The 24,537-nt window shown below is 37.8% G+C and overlaps 2 protein-coding genes across 4 annotated transcripts; one reads left to right on the plus strand and one right to left on the minus strand.

Moving 5' to 3' along the window:
* Positions 1–1,296: 1,296 nt before the first annotated feature.
* crybb1l2 (crystallin, beta B1, like 2) lies at positions 1,297–9,126 on the minus strand. Its single transcript, XM_067404299.1, has 7 exons — positions 9,121–9,126; positions 5,891–5,919; positions 4,626–4,729; positions 3,439–3,557; positions 3,211–3,343; positions 2,499–2,641; positions 1,297–1,519 (listed from the first exon to the last, which is right to left on the minus strand). Exons 3-7 carry the CDS (start codon positions 4,722–4,724, stop codon positions 1,348–1,350), a joined length of 666 nt encoding a protein of 221 aa, XP_067260400.1. The 5' UTR covers positions 4,725–4,729; positions 5,891–5,919; positions 9,121–9,126; the 3' UTR covers positions 1,297–1,347.
* cryba1l2 (crystallin, beta A1, like 2) lies at positions 3,292–24,094 on the plus strand. 3 transcript variants are annotated; one of them, XR_010896695.1, is made up of 7 exons: positions 7,462–7,601; positions 8,649–8,725; positions 9,071–9,189; positions 9,768–9,909; positions 10,322–10,464; positions 23,455–23,695; positions 23,930–23,952. XR_010896695.1 is itself a non-coding variant. In XM_067404301.1 (6 exons), the coding sequence occupies exons 2-6, from the start codon at positions 8,657–8,659 to the stop codon at positions 23,600–23,602; spliced, it is 621 nt and encodes a 206-aa protein (XP_067260402.1). In that variant the 5' UTR covers positions 3,292–3,402; positions 8,649–8,656; the 3' UTR covers positions 23,603–24,094. The 3 variants fall into 3 exon arrangements, 2 of the variants coding, with proteins under 2 accessions (XP_067260402.1, XP_067260401.1); XM_067404301.1 differs by lacking the exon at positions 7,462–7,601 and adding an exon at positions 3,292–3,402 and having other exon boundaries at positions 23,455–24,094; XM_067404300.1 differs by having other exon boundaries at positions 23,455–24,094.
* The last annotated feature ends 443 nt before the right edge of the window (positions 24,095–24,537 follow it).

Genomic DNA, 24,537 nt, shown 5'->3' on the forward strand with positions numbered 1-24,537 from the left:
GCACAGATACAGATTTGATTGATTTCTTTCCCAAATTGCATTGACTGCTCTAAAATATGAGGCATTTCAGGGGTTTAGGACACATAATAGGGCGCATGCTTATTTGATAACTGTTTTATTTCTTATTTTAAATTCATGTATATGCTTTATTTTTTTTTAAGATGAACTGTTTTTTCCCAAAGCATAGATGCCAGTGTTTCCTGTCATAGCTATGCAAAGATTTGATTTCAAAAACAGTATCACAGCTATTAAATTATATCTTATGATTTAAAAAGTAAAAAGAGGCATTAAAGCCTGATTTTGTGTTGGCTTTAAAATTAAATGATTATAATCTTAATTCAGCTGATGAAGGATTTAGGATTTAATCTCATTACTTTAGTAGAGTAAATTGAAATTGTTACACTACTTATTACATTTTAAATAGGGTAACTTGTAATCTGTAACCTATTACATTTCCAAAGTAACCTTCCCAACAATGCTAGCGCTGCATCACTTTTGCTAAATCTACAGCGCAACCAGTGTCGTCTGTTTCCCGTGTGAATTACTCTCATGATTCAGTTTTTTTTTTTTTTTTTTTTAATGAGCCAAACACACAGTTTTATGGTTACTGGTTGTTCATATGACAACAGTGTATAAAGATATTATGTGATTTATCAATATTTAAATAGATATTAGGGGTTTAAATATGTTACCACATTTTGTTTGTTTAGTGGGCCTACTGATGTTTGCTATTAAAGCCAGTTATTGCATTGCATTTATGCCCCCTCTGCATGGACAGAGACAATCAGCAGTCATAACAGAGAACAATGGTCACAGGTGTCACTTTTATTACCGTTCCAAAAGGATGTGGAGGTTTTACATGGCCTCCAAAGGCCAAAACACCCCTCCCCCTGCCACCCAGTGCCCCGCCCCCAACCCACCCTTGTCAATCATCATCCCTGACCCACACGAGTCAGGCATCAGTTAAGGCTTGTTGTGATGGACTGATTTCCTCAGGGGAAAAGTGAATGGAGGATGAGGAAGAGGAGGAAGAGGGAAGAAAGAAAAAGATGGGAGAAAAGGTGAAGAGTAGAGAGAGAATAAAGAGGGTTGGGAAAGAAAAAGCTAAGCAGTCATCTGATATCAACAACCACATTTTCTATTGTCACTTTTTTTTTTTTTGCTAAGCTGTTGGCCATACATGACTAACCTCTATCCCTCTCTCCTTCTTTCCCTTGTCAGGATGACTCATACGGGTGGTACGCTCCTCCTCTCCTTCTTGACCCTCCCCCCTCCCCCTCCTTCATCTTCTCCTCCTCCTCTCTTTCTCTCTCCCCTGTTCCCTCTCTTTCTCGTCCTCCCTAGCCCTCACTTGGTGGCCATAGTGTAGCAGCCGTCTGGGTGCCACTGCATGTCACGGATGCGCCTGACGGACTGAAACTGGGGATGACGAGCGCCATACTCGTTAAAGTGACGGTAGTCGCCCTTCTCCAGCAGGTACTGGCTGCCACGGTAACCAGGATACTGGTAACCCACCCAACTAAGACAAGAGGTGAGAGGAGAGACAAACAGACACCACAAACAGAGAGAATAAATAAAGGTGAAGAAAAGAATTGAGATATATCACTTATATATTGTAAAAACACATTAGATTTTTTTCATATTTTAATGTTTGAATTATTAGAAGTATTAATACTGTTAGTTTATCTAGGTGGCGTAACTATAATGGGAGTTCAAGGGATACTTCACCCAAAAATGAAAATTCTGTTCTCATTTATTCCCCCTCAAGTTGTTCCAAACCTGTATACATTTCTTTGTTCTGCTGAACACAAAGGAAGATATTTGGAAGAATGATTGTAAGCAAGCAAATCTCACCCCCCATTGACTAACATATAAGAAAAAAAATACTATGGTAGTCAATGGGGGGCGAGATTTGCTTGCTTACAATCATTCTTCCAAATATCTTCCTATGTGTACAGCAGAACAAAGAAATTTATACAAGTTTGGAACAACTTGAGGGTGAGTAAATGATGACAGAATTTTCATTTTTGGGTGAACTATCCCTTTAAAGCTGATGTGTGTAATGCTAATTTTGCTATTAGTTGGACAAACAGATATTCCTCCCAAACATAATCTCATTGCAGTTAGTAACAATTTTATGTTTTGGCAAACTGCTGGCTAATTCATATGATCTGCTTACACCCCAGTGACAGTTATGTCTTTTTTAAAATCGCACATTTTCATAGGAAATCACCATCTCGTAAAATAATTACACTTTCCTGTGATGTTGGATTGGTCCCGCCAAAAGATGTTTTGATAGTGCCACATGTTGTACACATTTTGGGGGCTGAGAGAAAGTGTTTTAACATAAAAACCTACAAACTTCTGCTTTAAACTCAGTGGATTTTGGAAGTGAGTGCATGACTTATAGATCACAGACCAAATTTCTCTTATCAGATCTATTTTTTATGTGCAGATATCACAGTCTACTTGCATTTCTTTGATGCAAGACCACTTACGTGCCACAGCTGACCATGATGCTGCCAACGCGGTCGGTAAAGCCGAAGGTGTACATACTGGGCACATCATCATCGATAATCTCCATTTTACGGCCCTTGAACTCACCAACTTCATACAGACAGATCTTATGCTTTTCTGGGTCCTGTGAGGAGCAAGAAAACCAAGATATAATATTTATTAATAAATGAATATGGATTCAACTTTTTTTTTAAAGTTTTACTTTTTTTTAGTTTAAATTTGATGTATGATAGGACAGGAAATGATGGGAGAAGAGTGGGAAGAGATTAGGAAATGTGGGGAGCCAGATTCAAACTTGCATTGCCTGCAAAAGCAAGCACTATTGCTCAGTGTGTTAGTGAATATATCAATAAATATGGATTTAAATATTTTTGGATTCAGTGAGTGCGAGATTGAACAGGAAATGGTAGGAGAAGAGTGTGATGGAATTAGGAAATGTTGGGAGCCAGTTTCGAGATTCAAATTTGCATTGCTTGCATGACTCAGTGTGGCAATGAATACATCCATGAATATGGATTTAAAAATTATTTTTTCCTTTTTCAGCCACTTTTATGGATAGGAACTCAATAGGAATGGGATTCAAATTTGCATTGCCCAAATGAGCACCATGGCTCACTGAACCAAACGGAATAATAAAAAAAACTAAATGAAAAGATTCCAAACATATGTATAATGAATATAAGGGATGAATACCATTCTGACAGGTCTGAAGGACAGCAGGTAGTCATTCCTGTGGCAGTTGCTCCAGCAGTCCCAACGGGGGTACTCACCCTTCTCCAAGATATACATCTCTCCACAGAAGTTCATCTGTTCCCAACCCACCCAACTAAATAAGAGAAAGAAGGACAAAGAGAACGGAGGAAGTGTTGAATAACAGAACAATTGGTAAGTCACTCGTATATATATCACAGAAAGACTTACGGGCCACACTCCACACGGAGGGAACGCACTCTATCCATGCCCATTTCACACACGTTCATGCACTCGTTGGAGATCTCGATCATGCGGCCCTGAAAGTTCTCCTGATCAAACACGTACATCTTAAAGAAAAGAAAAAGAGGAGACAATAAGTTCATTTTTGTTTGTTATGCAACTATAAATTAAAGCTGTCAGTTTTAGTTGAGCTTAGCTTAAAAATACTGCATGCATACACACCTACATCTATTTCTATGGAAACTGAGTTTTGCTTAGATGTTTGTCATCATACATGTTTGTAATTTAATCAGTCATCACATGCAACTTTAAAGGGTTAGTTCACCCCAAAATGAAACTTTGGTCAGTAAGTACTCACCCTCATGTCGTTCCAAACCCGCAAGACCTTCGTTCATCTTCGGAACACAAATAAAGGTATTTTTGATGAAATCCAAGAGTTTTTTTTTTAATCTCCCATAAAAAGCAACAAAATGACCACATTCAAGGTCCACAGAAGTAGTAAAGAAACATTGTTAAAATAGTCAACGAGACTATTTTTTTCAACCTTAATGTTATAAAGTGACGAGAATACTTTTTGTGCGCAAAAACAAAACAAAAATAGCGACTTTATTCAACATTTTTTTTCTCTTCCCTGCCAGTCTTCTACACATTTGACGCAGTTCAACATTTCCGTGTTTACATCCGAACGCCCGCTCAGTTTTGGCAGACACTGTTCACGTGAGCACCATGCGTGTGATGCTGACGCAGGAGCGGCCAATACAGATTCGCCGTTCTAACGTGAACACGGAAACCTGCACTGCGTTCACTGCGTCAACTGCATAGAAGACTGACAAGGAAAGAGGAAAATTTGTTGAATAAAGTCGTTATTTTTGTTTTGTTTTTGCGCACAAAAAGTATTCTCGTTACTTCATAACATTAAGGTTGAACCACTGCAGTCACATGAACTGCTTTAACAATGGTTTACTTCTCTGGACCTTGAATGTGGTCATTTCGTTGCTTTCTATGGGAGATTAAAAAATCTCGTGGATTTTATCAGAAATATCTTAATTTGTGTTGAGAAGATGAATGAAGGACTTGTGGGTGTGGAACGACATGAGGCTGAGTAATTAATGACAGAAATTTCATTTTTGGGTGAACTAACCCTTTAAATCTGTAAATATGGTACTGGTTCATACCTTGTAGTTTCCCATGCCCATCTCGGTTCTCTTTTGAGTCTGAGCAGCCTTCCCATCAGGCTGAGAGGCGGGCTTGGACTTCTCTCCACCAGTGGACATGATGACTACAATAAGAGAGCATATGTATGAGTGGAGAAACGTGCATAATTTGCAGCCTCCTTTCTGGAAAAGTGATGTCAAGTGCTAAATATTGCTCAAAGCAATTAGTGAATCCCATTCTTTCAAATCGAGTACATTTATAGCCCATGGATGAATTCTTCACCCACTCACCTTGAAATAATTTCACAATAGTCTCATAGATGTGCAATGCTCATACGTAACATGATTTGCCCGAGATTACTAATTTAGAAATATTTGACAAAACGGTACATTAAAATGCAGTTCAAGCTGAATATTAAAACTGAAACATGGAACAGGACCTCTAAGGTATCTGATGGAATACCGTTGAAATATTGCCAAAATGCCAATATAATTCTTGCCTTTTTTACAAAATATTTGTGTAAGATATTTAATTAGCCTGGCCCCAGATTCTCACAAGGCTGTTTAACTAAAATAACAGCCACCCCAGTAGTAATTAACAATCATTTTTAAATGCGCACTCAGTCTTTAATAAATATATAAAACTCATCACTTGGTACTGCTTTTTTATATTTTATAAACTACCTTTTAATTTACTTTCACCTTATGTCTCTCTCACCCTTTTCATATCCACAGCATAGACACAGCTTTTTTCTTTTTTGTATTAATTTTTCTGTTATGACTAAAAGGTTACAGTTCACTCTGTCGATGTATAAAGTATTATGCTCAAAAAAGTATAACATTTTAATTGCTTTCTACCGGTGACTAATGTGTCGAAGCTGTTATAGATATTCTTACTCAAGCCATTGCTGGAGTATCTTTGCTGTAGACTATTCAACCAACTGAAATGTGGGAATGAATTGCTCCTAGTTTGTTTTTGCTCACAGACCCCAGTCTCTTACCTGAGTGTTAGTCAGTAGCCGCTGTCTGTCTCAATCAGTGTGTCAGTGTGTGTATTGAAAGCAAACATGTGTCCCTTTTATAGGCTGGCGCCTAGCATGGGGGGATTAGGCCCACAGAAACAAACTCGCTGAGCTCACCAACCCACACACAGAAAAGAAATCACCCCATCATCAAACACAGAGAGAGAGAGAGAGAGAGAGAGAGAGAGAGAGACAGACAGACAGAAAGAGGAAAGAGGAGTACACTTATTTCTCAAACACAAGAAGTCTTTTTCATAAGCTTACCTTGTGTCAGTGTGTGTCCAGTTCTGAAACTTTACAAGGTGACAACAAAATTAAGCTGTTAGACAAATTCCAGACTGTGAAATGAAGGACATAAAACCTGATGAAAGATAAAATCACATTTGATGAACACCAAGCCAAACTCTCACATACCAGGCTTGAATGCTTAGATTGGCATATTTTCCACTATTTTTCATTGGATAATGCTATGATGTTTTTCATAAAAGACTAATTCAATTAGTGCCAGTAGAAGTTCGTTATGGTTTCACTGTACACTTATGTTGTGTTAAAACTGACAGAACAAAATGGCATTTGTCAATGTCATTTAATACCAAAGCCAAACCTGGCACCAAATTGAAGACTTGGCGAATTTCCAAACATACACTGCATTTATATATTTTTTTTCATTAAATGCAAGTTAATTTGATGCCAATAGAAGTTAGTTTTTTCTCAAGTGCTTATGCAGTCCATACGCTGTGTCAAAACTCTGGCAACCGTGCTGCAAACTTTTTTTTTCTTTTCTTTTTTTGAGTAATATGCCAGCAAAACTGTACCAATTAAAACTGAAGTTTCATGGTTGAGTGATACTGTTACTGTCCTAATAATCGTAGCTTAAAAAAATGTTACAAAAATCCTATGTGGAATACATACTTTTACACAACATGTCAATATCTGTCAATATCTGCATTTCCAAGTTGATAACTTAAAGGCCTACTGTTTCAATTGCTATTTTTATTTTATTTTATACATTTTTTTTTTATAGTAGCCTAGCTATTATAAACTGCATTATGAATGACATCTCACCTTAACACTTCTGTGGGTCATATAAGGTGAGGACAAGCAGCCATAATGTGACACATGTTATCAACACTATACACTATACTATACAGTCTGGAGAGAGAAGTTCTCATGAATTTAGACTAAAGTAAACTTGATTATAAAGGAAGCGGATTTGTCTGTATTACGAAACTTCCTATCTTAATTTTCACTTAAGATTTGAAAAAGTTTCTGAAAGTGAATTTCTATGGTTACTAAACAGTATGATGTCTTTGTAATACAGAAAAAAACAATCCTAAAACTTACAATAGGGCCTACAATATATTCTTTTAAACCTAAAACATAAAAGCCGCATAAATCAGTATTTTGTGTAGGGTATGACTATTCCCAAATATAGTTGCATCTGTTATATTATGAATTTGCCAAAACTGAGCTTTCTGAAGATTTCTAAGCCGTCGTGACCTTAAGACAGCAGCCAAACTACAGATATGTTTCTGGGAGGTTAGAAAGAGAGGACGTCCACCCATGCAGCGGGTCAAATCCCTGTATTCTCCACCTATAGGCCGCTCATTGTGTACCATACGATGCACAGTGCTGACCGATAGGAATACAGCCGCTTGAGCTCCATTGTGCGGTTCAATGTGTCTGCATTCAAACGCAGCGCGGGCGCGCGCGCGCGCTCACGGCTTCATCAAATCCAATGCGCTGACGGTGCAAAATACTCCACTACCCTGGACTCACAATAAAGAGAATGATCTCACAAACACACCCAAACACGCACACACACTCCATTACAGGTCCTTCTGTCAGTTTCAGCGTCGCGACGTGCACCCAGCTGTGATGGTCGCTATAAAATAGAAGCGCCAAATAATCAAAAAACTCCTCGCAAAACGGGACTGACGAGCACCACTGTAAAATAGGACAGGTGGAGATTCAGGTAAGATAATGTTATAGTAATAGATTGTATCAGAGTTTTACGGAAATTAAAAGAAAATTTGTCAACTAATAGCTATTAGTAACCTACTAAGTCAAACTTGGTCAGCTTTACTGTCGCGTTTGGGATATTGACTAGAATAAAATAGCCTAAAAGGCCAACATCAAATGAGTTGCCATTTGAAGTTCTTCATACACAAATAAAGGCCTAGAGCCTATCTATCAGCCAAGCAAAGAACGCTGGAAAATATAGTCTACTGTTACACAATATAATATAAATTTCATATATTATTTAAATAAAAGGCTATAATTACTCTTCCAATCGAGTACAATCCAAGTTACATTTTCTATGGACAAGTTCATTACAATATTGCGCTATAATGTAACATGTCTTCTCTCTCACATAAATCAAATTAGTGTCTCTAATTGTCTTGTTTCTTTCCTGGGAACTGCTGAGCATCTAGCATTATATTGCCAAATTTTGACTGCAAAGGTTGCTCAAAAGTGAAGGTTCATTAGTTAACATTAGTTAATTACATTAGTTAACATGAACTAATAATGAACAGCATTTGTTCATACTATTATATTATATTAAAATCTTGTTAACATTAGTTAATGCACTGTGAACTAACATGAACAAACAATGAACAACTGTATTTCCATTAACTAACTTTAACAAAGATTAGTAAATACAGTAGCAAATGTATTGCTCATGGTTAGTTCATGTTAGTTAATACATTAACTATTGTTTAAGTAATGAACCTTATTGTAAAGTGTTACCCAGACATGAAATCATTATCAGAATAAAGTATTCTGGCGAGCTGTGTAATATCATTTAATCAATGTAAAATTACACATAAATATTATAAAAATTATAAATAATTTAATTCAATAGGGATTTATGTTATTATAAAAATGCCATTAGCAGTCTTTATAGGAATTGTCTAAAATGCCCAAATGTTCGTCATATGAAACAGAAATGTGCATGTTCCAAAGTTTGTTCTGTAGTAAAATACATTTGAAGAAGTTTTCAGCTTTCCCTCTTGTGCAGGAAAGAAGATGAACAAAGTTACCAAGATCCAAACAAACCCTACAACGTCTGGCTTAGACACGGCTCCTTGCTTTAAGGTAAAAACCTTTCCATTCTTTTTCTCATGTGAAAAGCACAATGAAAGAGTGAGAAACAAAGTATCGATTCGTTGTCTGAAAGTGAGAAACACGGCGCTAAACCATCAATGATTTAACAAAGGCTTCTTCTTAGGTATTGATTTTGAGACTTTATAGATGAATGCTCTGTGGACGGTTACTGCTGATTCTTCTTGTCCAAGAAGTGCAGAATTCTGTATTATTTAACAGATACGGGACATAGTGAAAGGATAGGAGGCCTCTGGTTGTGTGTGTATAGGAGAGAGATTTCAAGTTTGACCAAATTAGAATATGTAACTGTGGCATGTGCATGTGTGTGTTTGTCAGGTGACCGTGTTCGAGCAGGAGCATTTCCAAGGCAAGTGTCAGGAACTCACCTCAGAGTGCCGCAACATCCAGGAGCGTGGGTTTGACAACATCCGCTCTATCCGTGTGGAGAGCGGCGCGTGAGTCGCCCACTCTGTGTTAATGATTGCAAAATCTTGCCAGTTAGTAAGATGCGTTTGTGTTTAAATGTGTTTTAAAGCTTTTAAGTGTTTCATCCGGAGATGATTTATAAAATGTGATGATGATTTGGGAAATAATAAATTATGAGTATGACTGAGCTGCCATAACTCAACATTACTTGTGTAGTAATAGAATTGTCTTTGTCATGCTTCCTTGGAGAGAAGAAAAACTAGATAACCTTAAAAATTTAATTTAAAATAATTGCTAGTTAACAAAGCAAAAAATACCAGCAAAATGGACGCAGTGTTTATTAGAATACCATCCTACACCGAAATTTATTTTTTAATGAAAACGAAACATCATATATTCCTCCAAACCTATTATAAGTACTTTATACGCATCCAGTCGAAAGTTATGTATTTGTATTTACTTTTAAATGGTATTAAGCAGCAAAAACTGTTACATGTTTCTTGAGCACCAAATCAGCTTATTAGGATGATTTATGAAGGATCATGTAATACTGAAGACTGGAGTAATGACTGCTGAAAATGTTTTAATCCTCTTTAAATCTGTGCAGCTGGGTGGGATACGAGCACCACGACTTCCAAGGGCAGCAGTTTGTCCTGGAAAAAGGAGAATATCCCCATTGGGATGCCTACACCGGCAGTCTGGGCTACCATGTGGAAAGGATGATGTCCCTGCGCCCCATCTGCAGCGCTGTGAGTGTGTGAGCACATACTGATGCCTTGAAAGCCTTTTATTCTCAAACTTTTCTAAGCAATTTGACTGAGTTTTGCATGACTGACAATAAAACGAGAAGAGCAAGTCTCATAGGCTCACAGTGATAGACTGAGCTGAGCCACATCTCGGGACTATGTGGACTTTTTTGGATAAGCAACCACGTAGCAACAGGCAAAAACAACTTAGCAACTGCATATCAATGCACCGAAACCAATCAGAACATGTTAAAAACCGTATATAAACCCCTGTACAACATGCAAACCACCAAATTAGCATTTAGATTGATGATGTTTTAGATGGTTTTGAAGTGCTCAACTTGATTCAAGCAAACAAGTGTCTCTCATTTAAGCTTTCCCCCATTTCCTTCCAATCTCTCTCTCCATTTTGTAGGCCCACCAGAGCAGCCTCATGGTCATCTATGAGAAGGAGAACTTCCTGGGCCGCAGTGTAGAGCTGTCTGATGATTACCCGTCTCTGCAGGCCATGGGCTGGTGCGACAAGCAAGTGGGCTCCATGCATGTGCAGTGTGGCGCGTGAGTAACGCTCGACAAAACACCATTAGTGCCAAACTACTGTTCTCCTGAACATTTCTCATGCTCAACAGCTGCGCTGACAATACACATACACACAACACAGATGAGACCAGCGTCATTAGCTCACATTTCATAGTATCCAGTCCTTGTACTTGTGAAGTGTTAATGATTTTGCTTTCACAAAACAGTGGAGTGCAACATACTGTCAGATAAAAGATCTTTGTTTGACCGCATCAACAGTCACACACAAATTATGCATCACATAACAGCAATACTGTACCTGTGACCGCCGCATCTGTTATGTAATGACGTTATATCAACATTTCAGTACATCACAGAAACTGATAATTTAACACAGTGATAATTTATAAGCATTTTTATATGGCAGATGAAATAAAATTCCATAAACCGTGGAATAAGGACTATTTCAACTTATCAATAACAAGAACAACACATTTTTACTTAAGTAAATGAGAATCCTGCAGTTATTACAAGCAAACTGTTGTTAATTATAATGATTTCTGATACTTTTTGAAGCAATCTGATTTTCATCTGTCAGATGATAAAAAAGGAGATAAATACTGTATCAGACAGTGAGGGAGGAGCTTATTGACTTGGACCAGACCAGTAGCAATCACCAAGAAACCACAAAGAACACCTGCAACCACCTAGCAATGTCCTAGTAGAAACTACCCAAAACTCCCAAGCAAAAGTTTAATTGATTATTTTTACATATTGCAAAGGGCTGGGTAAAAAAGGCAGATTTTTCAGTTTGAATCAATTCTCGTTTTCAAGAACCAATTCGATTCTTAAGGGGTTAGTTCACCCAAAAATGAAATTTCTGTCATTAATTACTCACCCTCATATCTTTCCACAACTGTAAAAACTTTCTTCAGCTTCGAAAAACAAATTAAGATGTTTTTGACGAAATCCAAGAGGTGTATGACTCGTCCATAGACAGCAATTTAACCAGCACTTTAGAGGTCCAGAAAAGTACTAAAGACGTTGTTAAAAAGGTTGACATGACTGCAGTGGTTCAACCTTAATTTTATGAAGCAACGAGAATTCTTTTAGTGTGCAAAAACAAAACAAAAATAACAAATTTATTCAACATTATCTCCTCTTCTGTGTCCTTCTCATTCATTTTATACATTCAGCATTTCCAGGTTCTACATCAGACAGAACGCCGACTTATTATTGGCCGGCTCCTGCATCAGCATCACATGCATGCATCGTGCTGCTCATGTGAACAGTGTCGGCCGAGTCGGTGTTCTGACCTACAACCTGGAAGCGCTGAACGTAAACAGCATATGAGAATGACATAGAAGAGAAGATATTGTTGAATAAAGTCATTATTTTTGTTTTGTTTTTGCACACAAAAAGTATTCTCGTCATCACATAGACTGTTTTAACAATGTCTTTCATGTCTTGAAAGTGGTGGTTAAATTGCTGTCTATGGATGAGTCATATACCACTCAGATTTCATCAAAAATATCTTAATTTGTGTTCCGAAGATGAATGAAGGTCTTATGGGTGTAGAACGACATGAGGGTGAGTAATTAATGACACGATTTTTATTTTTGGTTAAACTAACCCTTTAAATCCCAAGAAAAGATCTTTCAGTCTATGTTGTTTTCAGTTGATGAAAGAACAAAACGTCGCACCTCCCACCTAATAAATGCAATAAAAGCTTTGTGCTTTGTTATTTCATATATTTAACTTCTCAGCTTTAAAATTTTGTTAATTTTATTATGGAATTCAAACAATGACTACAGTTTTAGTGCATTTTCATGTGGCGCAACTTTTCATATATCGCCTGAAGCAGAAAGTATAGAGAATGCGAACCTACGTCGCGCCCCGTTGCATGCCGGGGTGGCGCCGCCATTATAGCAGGATCACCCTCTACTATTTACACTGAAATTAATACGGATACTTGCTTACCTTTTGTTTTGATTCTGCCATTAAGTCGAACATTCACATTCTTCATGGTATCGTTTGCAGGGAAAAGAAGCGATTTTATTGCATTGCATAATAATTAGATTTTTTTTCGCTTAAGTTTTGTAGAATTTCGTTTACAATGTTGATCTTTTTACCGTGTCGCACGCTGGATGCTCGCTGGTGCTTCAGCCATCATATGGTAGAATATCCAAATAAATCGATGTGTTCACGCTTAGAGAAGTCAGTTCATTTATTTGTTGGAAACATTTAAATGATGCTTAAACGAGCATATTGTGTAGGCATACATCTGTTGTCATTGTAAATATTCCCCTTTTCCACGATCACAGAGGAGGAGAATCAGAGATTATGGGTCACATTCGGCAGACAGACAGACATGAACACACTGTATTTTTATATTTATTTCAACAAATGACAACCAAAATCAAAACCATAGGAGCTTGTGAAAAGTTTAGTAGGGTCTCCCTTCAAGGGGACATTTTAAAATGCTGGCTTAATGTATTAAGTGGTATTAAAGGATCTGTTCACTTTCAAATGAAAATTTCCTGATAATTTACTCACCCCCATGTCATCCAAGATGTCCATGTCCTTCTTTCTTCAGTCGAAAAGAAATTAAGGTTTTTGATGAAAACATTCCAGGATTATTCTCCTTATAGTGGACTTCAATGGCCTCCAAACGGTTGAAGGTCAAAATTACAGTTTCAGTGCAGCTTCAAAGCGTTCTAAATGATCCCTGATGAGAAATAAGAGTCTTATCTAGAGAAACCATCGTTCATTTTTCAAGAAGAAGAAGAGAGCTAGTTCAAGTTCAGCATTTATGGTTAAAACATATAATTATATACATAATTATGTTATATAATTTTTTACTTTTTTAGAAAATGAGCAATGGTTTGTCTAGATAATACCCTTATTTCTCATCTGGGATCGTGTAGAACGCTTTGTAGCTGCACTGAAACTGTAATTTTGACCTTCAATCGTTTGGAGACCATTGAAGTCCACTATAAGGAGAATAATCCTGGAATGTTTTCATCAAAAGAAAACTGAAGAATGAAGAACTGAAGACTGAAGAAAGAATGACATGGACATCTTGGATGAGCTCACACAGTATGCTTTAATAGATATGTACAGAATTTATGTGTCTTGGCATTAAGCCACATGAAGCGTTTTTCTTGTTAAGCATTTGAATGTCCCCGTTCAAGTTTTGCTAATTCACAAGCGGAGTGAGAGTCAGACTTGCAAAGGTAATGTTAATCACTAAACCAAACAAAATCAAAACTTTCAAAAACACTTAACAATGTGATTATTTTATTGAGTGATAAGCAGTTGGTTTAATCAGTGCCATTATTAAAAGATTTTCCATCCGGCGTCTTCTGGTCACCTCTTCGACCTGCTTCCCTTAGTGTTTTTACAAGTAGAAAAGGCGAAAAAAATGTTTTTCATTGTCCAGTTTTCTCTCAGAACGATGATCTGAGTTAGGCTACTATCGCCATTATTGATGCAGGATTAATGACATACAATGGTGACATTTTTCACAATCTTGACAGAAAACAAATTACAGCACTAAACTCAATGACGGAAAGGCTGTGCGATCCTTCCAGCAGCAGATAAGCAAAGAAGTTACCCAGAAATCAATGCGGCGTGACGTCAGATTCGCATTCTCTATGACTGTTTCTCAATATGCGTTCTTGTCTGTACTTATGTTCTTGTGGACATGTGAAACGCCCATAAGTACTTTTCCAGTTCAAAGTTCACATCTAGCCAAGTACAGTTAAAATCCCCAGATGTGTTCTTGATCCGCTCCTTTTATCGTGGATGCATTGAGAGGTGACTTGTGCGGACTTGAAACAGCCAGGCATCTCGCACTAACCAGAAAGTGTCAATATTAAAGGAGAAAACCTGTGAAATTTAAACATCCCACTGTTATTTTGTCATGATATGTAGTTTTAAGCGTTTTACAGGCGAGAATATACTAGTTTAAAGCTCAAATTTTTGATTTATTGATAAAGATGGTGCCTATTTGAAAATTTGTTGACGTTGTCGGAGTTGTGAGATCCAAGCGATCACCGGGCGCTCAGCGCTCATGTACCCAGCTGAAAACAGCCTTACCCCGGCTAGTCCTTCTGACGTTTGCCGCTGGCTCTGATGGCTGTGTAGTGGTTAAACATGAGATGATTCATCTTTTGTATATATAACGGGTGATCTTTGGTCTCATGAATCTATAATTTGTTCCCTGGCAAATCGTTTTGGCTGAGGGCAAAGTGAAGTTTCATAACTTTATATAAATATGCTATTTAACTTCACTGTTGTAGACTACCAGAGCTCTGACTTTGTATGTTTGACTGAATTGTTTGCTTTATTTCTTATTGTCTAGCTTCTTATACCTATTACTTATACTTTTGTAATTGCTATTATTGATCATTAAAACTGACATTTAACAAAAAGAGACAGTGTTGTGTTTTAAGTTATATTTCATTTTATTACAGTGAAGATAATCAGAGTATGCACATATATTAATATGTATATATTTTTAAAATGTAAATGAAAAGAGTCAGGGTTATGTTTTATATGTTGTTTTGTTATAAATTAGGGGTCGACCGATTATCTCCTAGCCGATATTGAGCATTTTTATGGTTATTGTATCGTCCATTTTCAAAACCGATTTGCTGATAAAATAATTTAATTTTGAAAGGCGATATTTGGCTCTGATGCAGCCATCTCTGTCCGAACCATAGACGGGTCCGAACGCACCACTCTGTGGCCTAGAGCAAGCTCCGCCCACTGCCCATCTGATTTGTTGGAAGTCACGAATCCGGCCAATCAGCGCGGAAAGCTGAAGGCACTGAACGTTTAAGTGATCACACATCACTTGTCTCTCAAATGTTAGGCAGCAGCAGCAGCAGACGTTGCTGAAGTTAAATCACAATCCATTACACTGAAGTTGCAAAACTCCTCAATATAATCAGGACCTGAATACGGCACGGGATTGCGGGTATTGCGCATAATTCTACACATTCCCCCAGGTTTTGTGATTATTAAGCGGGAAATTCCCATGAACATTTATGCACTATAGCATATTGAATCCAGACAGATTAGAGCAGATCAGTTATTTTAAAACTTTCTTTAAGACGTTGTTTCGAAAGCAGTTTGAGTGATTCAGCGTTGCCGAGTCTACCTCTCTCTCAAAATGTGCAAATGGTTTCACATCCATAGTATCCACATCCACGCGTTTCGGACAGTTGACGGAATTGGCACTTGCACATCATTTTAACTCATGCCAGTTCAAAAATACAAGCCATTTTAAAGCATAAACTACTCGTGCGCTCTCAAGAGATGGTCTTTAGTCAGTGCGCTCTCAGACACAGCCACGCACACAGGACACAGCCACCTCTCAAACTGCTCGCAACAAATGTCAGATTGAGTTATTTTTCAAGACTTATTACACATAAACGTTTAGATACACACAGTTATGTTAAAATGCCTGTCTTGGCGAGTATATACGAAAGAACAGTAGATTGTCTTCAGTGAATGTGAACAGCATGTGTAACAATATACTGCTTTAGATCTTAAAGAGACAGCAGCCCTTAAACCTGCTACTGTCTGCTATTGCCTGTCAAAATTAAACAACTTTAATAAGAATTAATCTATATTTAATTTATAGAGTTAAGGCTATGTAGAATTAATTTATATTAGATTATTATTATTATTATTATTATTAACAGTTCTCAGAGTTAAATATGTTTTAAAGCATTTTTAAGATTTTTTTTTTCTTTTCCAGAGCCCTTGTTATTCTTAATTTTGACATTAATTTTAATTTTTACACCAGACATATATATCGGTTCAAAATATCGGTTATCGGTCTACTTCATCTGTAATAATCGGCATCGGCCCTGAAAAACATATACTGGTCGACCCCTATTATAAATACTACATTCAGTGAAGATAATGAGGGAACGTGTTGCAAGTATGCACTGTGCCATCCTCCCGTCCTCGGGAGTCTGTTCTCCTCAGTCGAACTTGCCAAGTCTGAACTTCGCGTACTTGGTATTGAGAAACACCTTATAGTTTATGGCAAGCCGTTTTGACTTTTATTTATTCTCAGAATGAATAAAAGTCAAAACGGCTTGCCATAATACTTCGGGTTTTTTTTACGTGTACACATAGTCGAATGCTCAGCCTTGCAAAGTATACTTCACTCAACTCATACGTGTACACAGGTGTTCGACGCATGTGCATTGCGACAAATTGAGTTACAACCCATATAAACATCTTTGTATTCTTCTGTACAAATGAGCTACCTTCTTACCACTTCACACAATCTCTCATTTATGTAGGCCTACATTGTCGTAATGTTACATTTACCTCAGAAAAGTCGTTCATTGTACTAAAACTTGTTATAGTCTGCTAGAAAAATGGACTTGAGAGAATTTTTTATAAACATATGGGTAACACTTTACAATAAGGTTAATTTGTTAACATTAATGTATTAACTAACATTAACTAACCCCGAGGAATACATTTGTTACTGTGCTTGTTAATCTTTGTTAACCTTGTTAATAAAAAACAGCAGTTCATAGTTTGTTCATGTTAGTTCACAGTGCATTAACAAATGTTAACAAATACAACTCTTGATTTTAATAATGTATTAGTAAATGTTGAAATTAATATTAACAAAGATTAAGAAATGATGTAGAAGTTCATTATTAGTTTGTCAACTAATGACACTTAAAGGTGCCCTAGAATCAAAAATTTAATTTACTTTGGCATAGTTGAATAACTGAGTTCAGTACATGGAAATTACATACATTGAGTCTCAAACATCATTGTTTCCTCCTTCTTATATAAATCTCATTTGTTTAAAAGACCTCCGAAAAACAGGCGAATTTCAACATAACACTGAATGTTACGTAACAGTCTGGATCATTAATATGTATGACCCCAATATTTGCATATGCCAGCTCATGTTCAAGGCATTACACAAGGGCAGCCAGTATTAACGTCTGGATGTGCACAGCTGAATCATCAGACTAGGTAAGCAAGCAAGAACAATAGCAAAAAATGGCAGATGGAGCAATAATAACTGACATGATCCATGATAACATGATATTTTTAGTGATATTTAGGGCCCAAGCGAAAATTCGCGCAGGGCCCTCTTGTTCTTCTAAGGATTATTATTAGGGCCCAAGCGAAAATTCGCGCAGGGCCCTCTTGTTCTTCTAAGGATTATTATTATTATTTTTTTTTTTTTTTTTTTTTTTTTTCCGTCTTCCGGGGCTTTTTGGGGGCCTTAACATGCTCAAAAACTCTTGAAAATTGGCACACACATTGGAATCCGCGGCCATTAGGACGCCGGAGAGGCTGGTAATTCGAGCGTGGCAGGGGGCTCGACAGCGCCCCCTTGAAAAAAGTCTGAAAATTTGGTCCATATATTAAACATGCTTGCACGTATTAGTATGAAACTCGGTACACATATAGACCTCATCGGGCCGAACAACTTTCGCGCTCTAAGTTAATCGCCACGCCAACAGGAAGTCAGCTATTAAGGGTTGTTTGAAAAACGCATGCTCTGGAATTTGATATACTCCTCCTAGACGATTAATCCGATCGCCACCAAACTCGGTCAGCATGAAGTCAAGACACTGATGATTAAAAATTGCCAGGGGATTTTTGATATCTCGAACGGTTTGGCCGTGGCGAGGCAACGAATTTATGGCGAGAAAAGGAAACAGGAAATGTGTTATAACGTCTTAATACATATATTGATCTTTATGAAACTTCACGAGTGTGTTCGTTATAGGAGTCTGATCACATGGATGTGACTATTGTGAGTCAAAGTTATAGCGCCACCAACTGGCAGCAGGAAGTGTATCACTTTTTGAAATGTTTTGAGATCACCCTCTTATTTTTACCTGATTTGCTTCAAACTTCATCAGTGTAATGTCAATACACAGCAGATGTAGACCTATGACAGGATTTTTGATATTTGAAATATTGTTGCCATGGCAACAGGTCAAACTGTAATAATATTCTTGAGTGTTTTTGAGGCTCTTAACATGCTTCAAATTGCATGAAACTCGACACACACATCAATATTGTCAACCAGTAGACATGGACAAAGCCATAGAAATGGGCGTGGTGGAGAGGCTCAGTAGCGCCACCTTTTGACAAAAGTGGGGGTTAGTTTTTCCTACAGTCACCAAACTCGGTACACATATTATTCTCATCAAGCCGGACAATTTTCTAATTTACATTCATTAGCTCCGACCAACAGGAAGTCAGCTATTTTGGTTTGAATGTTAATTTTTTGAAAAAACAGGCTATGAATTTTATACTACTACTCCTACAGGGTTTATCCAATTTACACCAAGCTTTTTTTAACTTGTTGCGAACACATTGAAGTTGTTTAATTGCAAACGGATTTTGGATATCTCAAACGGTTTGGCCGTGGCGAGGCAACGAATTTATGGCGAGAAAAAGGAAACAGGAAATGTGTTATAACTTCTGCATACATTGATTGATGTTTATGAAACTTCAGGAGTGTGTTGGTTGTAGTAGTCTGATCACATGGATGTAACTATTGTGAGTCAAAGTTATAGCGCCACCAAATGGCAGCAAGAAGTGTATCACTTTTAAAATGCTTTGAGATCACCCTCTTATTTTTACCTGATTTGCTTCAAACTTCATCAGTGTAATGTCAATACACAGCAGATGTAGACCTATGACAGGATTTTTGATATTTGAAATATTGTTGCCATGGCAACAGGTCAAACTGTAATAATATTCTTGAGTGTTTTTGAGGCTCTTAACATGCTTCAAATTGCATGAAACTCGACACACACATCAATATTGTCAACCAGTAGACATGGACAAAGCCATAGAAATGGGCGTGGTGGAGGGGCTCAGTAGCGCCACCTTTTGACAAAAGTGGGGGTTAGTTTTTCCTACAGACACCAAACTCGGTACACATATTATTCTCATCAAGCCGGACAATTTTCTAATTTACATTCATTAGCTCCGACCAACAGGAAGTCAGCTATTTTGGTTTGAATGTTAATTTTTTGAAAAAACAGGCTATGAATTTTATACTACTACTCCTACAGGGTTTATCCAATTTACACCAAGCTTTTTTTAACTTGTTGCTAACACATTGAAGTTGTTTAATTGCAAACGGATTTTGGATATCTCAAACGGTTTGGCCGTGGCGAGGCAACGAATTTATGGCAAGAAAAGGGAAACAAAGTGTTATAACTTCTGCATACATTAATTGATTTTGATGAAACTTTGGCTTAGTCTTCGTTGTACAAGGCTGATCACATGGATTTGAGTATTGTGATTCAAAGTCATAGCGCCACCAACTGGAAGCAGAAAATGTGTCACTTTCAGCATACATTGAGATCACCCTCTTATTTTTACCTGATTTGCTTCAAAATTCATCAGAATAATGTTAAAACTTGGCACATGTAATCCTTTGAAAATGGGCAGGGAGGAGGGGCTCTATAGCGGCACCTTGTAGTGCAGTAAATGTGGAGTGAATTTGACATAGTCCTTTGATGTTTAACCGTTTTAAGTGCCTATTGCCCGCTGTGCACAGTTGCCCTGAAGCCACCGGGGTGGCGGTGCCACCGGGCTTGGGCCCGCCATCGCTGCTCGCAGCTATATTTATTTATTTATTTATTTATTTATTTTTTTTTTCCGTCTTCCGGGGCTTTTTGGGGGCCTTAACATGCTCAAAAACTCTTGAAAATTGGCACACACATTGGAATCCGCGGCCATTAGGACGCCGGAGAGGCTGGTACCCGGGCGTGGCAGGGGGCTCGACAGCGCCCCTTGAAAAAAGTCTGAAAATTTGGTCCATATATTAAACATGCTTGCACGTATTAGTATGAAACTCGGTACACATATAGACCTCATCGGGCCGAACAACTTTCGCGCTCTAAGTTAATCGCCACGCCAACAGGAAGTCAGCTATTAAGGGTTGTTTGAAAAACGCATGCTCTGGAATTTGATATACTCCTCCTAGACGATTAATCCGATCGCCACCAAACTCGGTCAGCATGAAGTCAAGACACTGATGATTAAAAATTGCCAGGGGATTTTTGATATCTCGAACGGTTTGGCCGTGGCGAGGCAACGAATTTATGGCGAGAAAAAGGAAACAGGAAATGTGTTATAACGTCTTAATACATATATTGATCTTTATGAAACTTCACGAGTGTGTTCGTTATAGGAGTCTGATCACATGGATGTGACTATTGTGAGTCAAAGTTATAGCGCCACCAACTGGCAGCAGGAAGTGTATCACTTTTTGAAATGTTTTGAGATCACCCTCTTATTTTTACCTGATTTGCTTCAAACTTCATCAGTGTAATGTCAATACACAGCAGATGTAGACCTATGACAGGATTTTTGATATTTGAAATATTGTTGCCATGGCAACAGGTCAAACTGTAATAATATTCTTGAGTGTTTTTGAGGCTCTTAACATGCTTCAAATTGCATGAAACTCGACACACACATCAATATTGTCAACCAGTAGACATGGACAAAGCCATAGAAATGGGCGTGGTGGAGGGGCTCAGTAGCGCCACCTTTTGACAAAAGTGGGGGGGTTAGTTTTTCCTACAGTCACCAAACTCGGTACACATATTATTCTCATCAAGCCGGACAATTTTCTAATTTACATTCATTAGCTCCGACCAACAGGAAGTCAGCTATTTTGGTTTGAATGTTAATTTTTGAAAAAACAGGCTATGAATTTTATACTACTACTCCTACAGGGTTTATCCAATTTACACCAAGCTTTTTTTAACTTGTTGCGAACACATTGAAGTTGTTTAATTGCAAACGGATTTTGGATATCTCAAACGGTTTGGCCGTGGCGAGGCAACGAATTTATGGCGAGAAAAGGGAAACAGGAAATGTGTTATAACTTCTGCATACATTGATTGATGTTTATGAAACTTCAGGAGTGTGTTGGTTGTAGTAGTCTGATCACATGGATGTAACTATTGTGAGTCAAAGTTATAGCGCCACCAAATGGCAGCAAGAAGTGTATCACTTTTAAAATGCTTTGAGATCACCCTCTTATTTTTACCTGATTTGCTTCAAACTTCATCAGTGTAATGTCAATACACAGCAGATGTAGACCTATGACAGGATTTTTGATATTTGAAATATTGTTGCCATGGCAACAGGTCAAACTGTAATAATATTCTTGAGTGTTTTTGAGGCTCTTAACATGCTTCAAATTGCATGAAACTCGACACACACATCAATATTGTCAACCAGTAGACATGGACAAAGCCATAGAAATGGGCGTGGTGGAGGGGCTCAGTAGCGCCACCTTTTGACAAAAGTGGGGGGGTTAGTTTTTCCTACAGTCACCAAACTCGGTACACATATTATTCTCATCAAGCCGGACAATTTTCTAATTTACATTCATTAGCTCCGACCAACAGGAAGTCAGCTATTTTGGTTTGAATGTTAATTTTTTGAAAAAACAGGCTATGAATTTTATACTACTACTCCTACAGGGTTTATCCAATTTACACCAAGCTTTTTTAAACTTGTTGGTAACACATTGAAGTTGTTTAATTGCAAACGGATTTTGGATATCTCAAACGGTTTGGCCGTGGCGAGGCAACGAATTTATGGCAAGAAAAGGGAAACAAAGTGTTATAACTTCTGCATACTTTAATTGATTTTGATGAAACTTTGGCTTAGTCTTCGTTGTACAAGGCTGATCACATGGATTTGAGTATTGTGATTCAAAGTCATAGCGCCACCAACTGGAAGCAGAAAATGTGTCACTTTCAGCATACATTGAGATCGCCCTCTTATTTTTACCTGATTTGCTTCAAAATTCATCAGAATAATGTTAAAACTTGGCACATGTAATCCTTTGAAAATGAGCAGGGAGGAAGGGGTCTATAGCGGCACCTTGTAGTGCAGTAAATGTGGAGTGAATTTGACATAGTCCTTTGATGTTTAACCGTTTTAAGTGCCTATTGCCCGCTGTGCACAGTTGCCCTGAAGCCACCGGGGTGGCGGTGCCACCGGGCTTGGGCCCGCCATCGCTGCTCGCAGCTATATTTGTAAATTGTCTTTCTAAATGTTTCGTTAGCATGTTGCTATTGTACTGTTAAATGTGGTAAAAGTTACCATCGTTTCTTACTGTATTCACGGAGACAAGAGAGCCATCATTATTTTCATTATTAAACACTTGCTGTATGTATAATTCATAAACACAACTTCATTCTTTATAAATCTCTCCAACAGTGTGTAATGTTAGCTTTAGCCATGCAGCATAGCCTCAAACTCATTCAGAATCAAATGTAATACATCCAAATAAATACCATACTCATGTGATCTAATGCATGCATGCAGTATGCATGACGAACATCTTGTAAAGATCCATTTGAGGGTTATATTAGCTGTGTGAACTTTGTTTATTTTTAGTCGAGAGCTCAGGGGGTGGGGGCAGGAAGCGTGAGCATTTAAAGGGGCCGCAGCCTGAATCGGTGCATAGTTAATGATGCCCCAAAATAGGCCGTTAAAAAAATTAATTTAAAAAAATCTATGGGGAATTTTGAGCTGAAACTTCACAGACACATTCAGGCGACACCTTAGACTTACATTACATCTTGTGAAAGAACATTCTAGGGCACCTTTAATTAATATTATAGTGATGTACCAACTGTGTTTCCCTGTATAGTTTACAGTTTATAGTTATAGTTTAGTGTTTTTTTTTTTTTTTTTGCCATGTACTGGGCCTGATAGGCCCCAATTAATCGAAATTAAATCGAATTGAATCATGAAATTTGTGTCAGTGCCCACCCCTAATATTACATTTCTAATGGACATTAGAATCCAGCTGAATTTGATACAAGATACTCTTCTTCTATTAAAATGCTTTTTTACATTCCCTTCCAAACAGCTTGTCATATTTTCGCTACATCTCATTTCCTTGCTCGTTTTTTCTTCTTTTTTGACCTCTCCATCTGCCTCACACTCCTGGCATCCTCTGTTTCCCTGCAGCTTTGTGTGTTACGAGTACCCTGGCTATCGAGGACAGCAGTACGTTATGGAATGTGACAGGCACAGCGGAGACTACCAGCACTGGAAGGACTGGGGCTCCCACTGCCAGACCCCTCAGATCCAGTCCATCCGCAGAATCCAACATTAATGCCTAAGGGAAAAATGGAGGGAAATAGAAGGTGTGGAGCGTGAGGAAGCAGAGGAGCCGCATCAATCATTCTAGCAGCAGTCACTTTATGAGGTGCAGTTTGGCAAATTGTAAAACCTTCACTGGTTGCAAGTAGTTTCCACTTGTGGTGCTCTAGTACAACACGCACACAAATAAAAAATCTAGTGACATGCATATACAGACACACATCAATGCTCTTTTGTGAAAAGGCACCAACCCATATTCGTAATTGCACATCCCCACACTTGATCCAAGGTAAAGCAGTAGCAGATATATACAATACATATACAATATTCTATTCAACAGAAGCACAGTGGAGGACACCGGGGAGTGAAGATAAGTAAATCAAAGCAAGATGTATATCTTTATATGCAAACATGTCATGCTGTGTGACGTTTGAGTGCCATAAGGGGACAGATGGGAGTGTGTGTTAGACCGTTTGGAAGAGAGGAGGATGATGGGTGACTAATAAATGCATACTCACCTCAAACTAGCATGTTTGGCCTTTTTGTCTGTTTGTGTGTAATCTGAGGGCATGTAAGTGGACACTAACCAACTGTAAATGATTGTGATTGTCTTTAGTATTTTTTTAAAAATCAGAAAAATGATTATATACATATTATATAATGTAGTCTTATTATAAAATGGATACAATACATGCTAAAAACACAATATTGTAAAAGCTGTGACATGAAACACCTGCAAATCAATGCAGGCTTTTCAATATTTTCAATTATTTTATTATATTCCATATATATATATTATCTAGTAAATGCTTTATAAACACAATAATGCTGGGGGCGAGGGAAAAATATGTCAGAGTACTGTAAAATTTTGGGAAAAAATAGGGTGATCACCACCATTCAGAGCATGTCCGTGAGATTGATTATTTCCATTTGTACAAGATCCTAACT

Source organism: Chanodichthys erythropterus, chromosome 12, assembly GCF_024489055.1.
Source record: "Chanodichthys erythropterus isolate Z2021 chromosome 12, ASM2448905v1, whole genome shotgun sequence".
NCBI classification, from domain to species: domain Eukaryota; kingdom Metazoa; phylum Chordata; class Actinopteri; order Cypriniformes; family Xenocyprididae; genus Chanodichthys; species Chanodichthys erythropterus.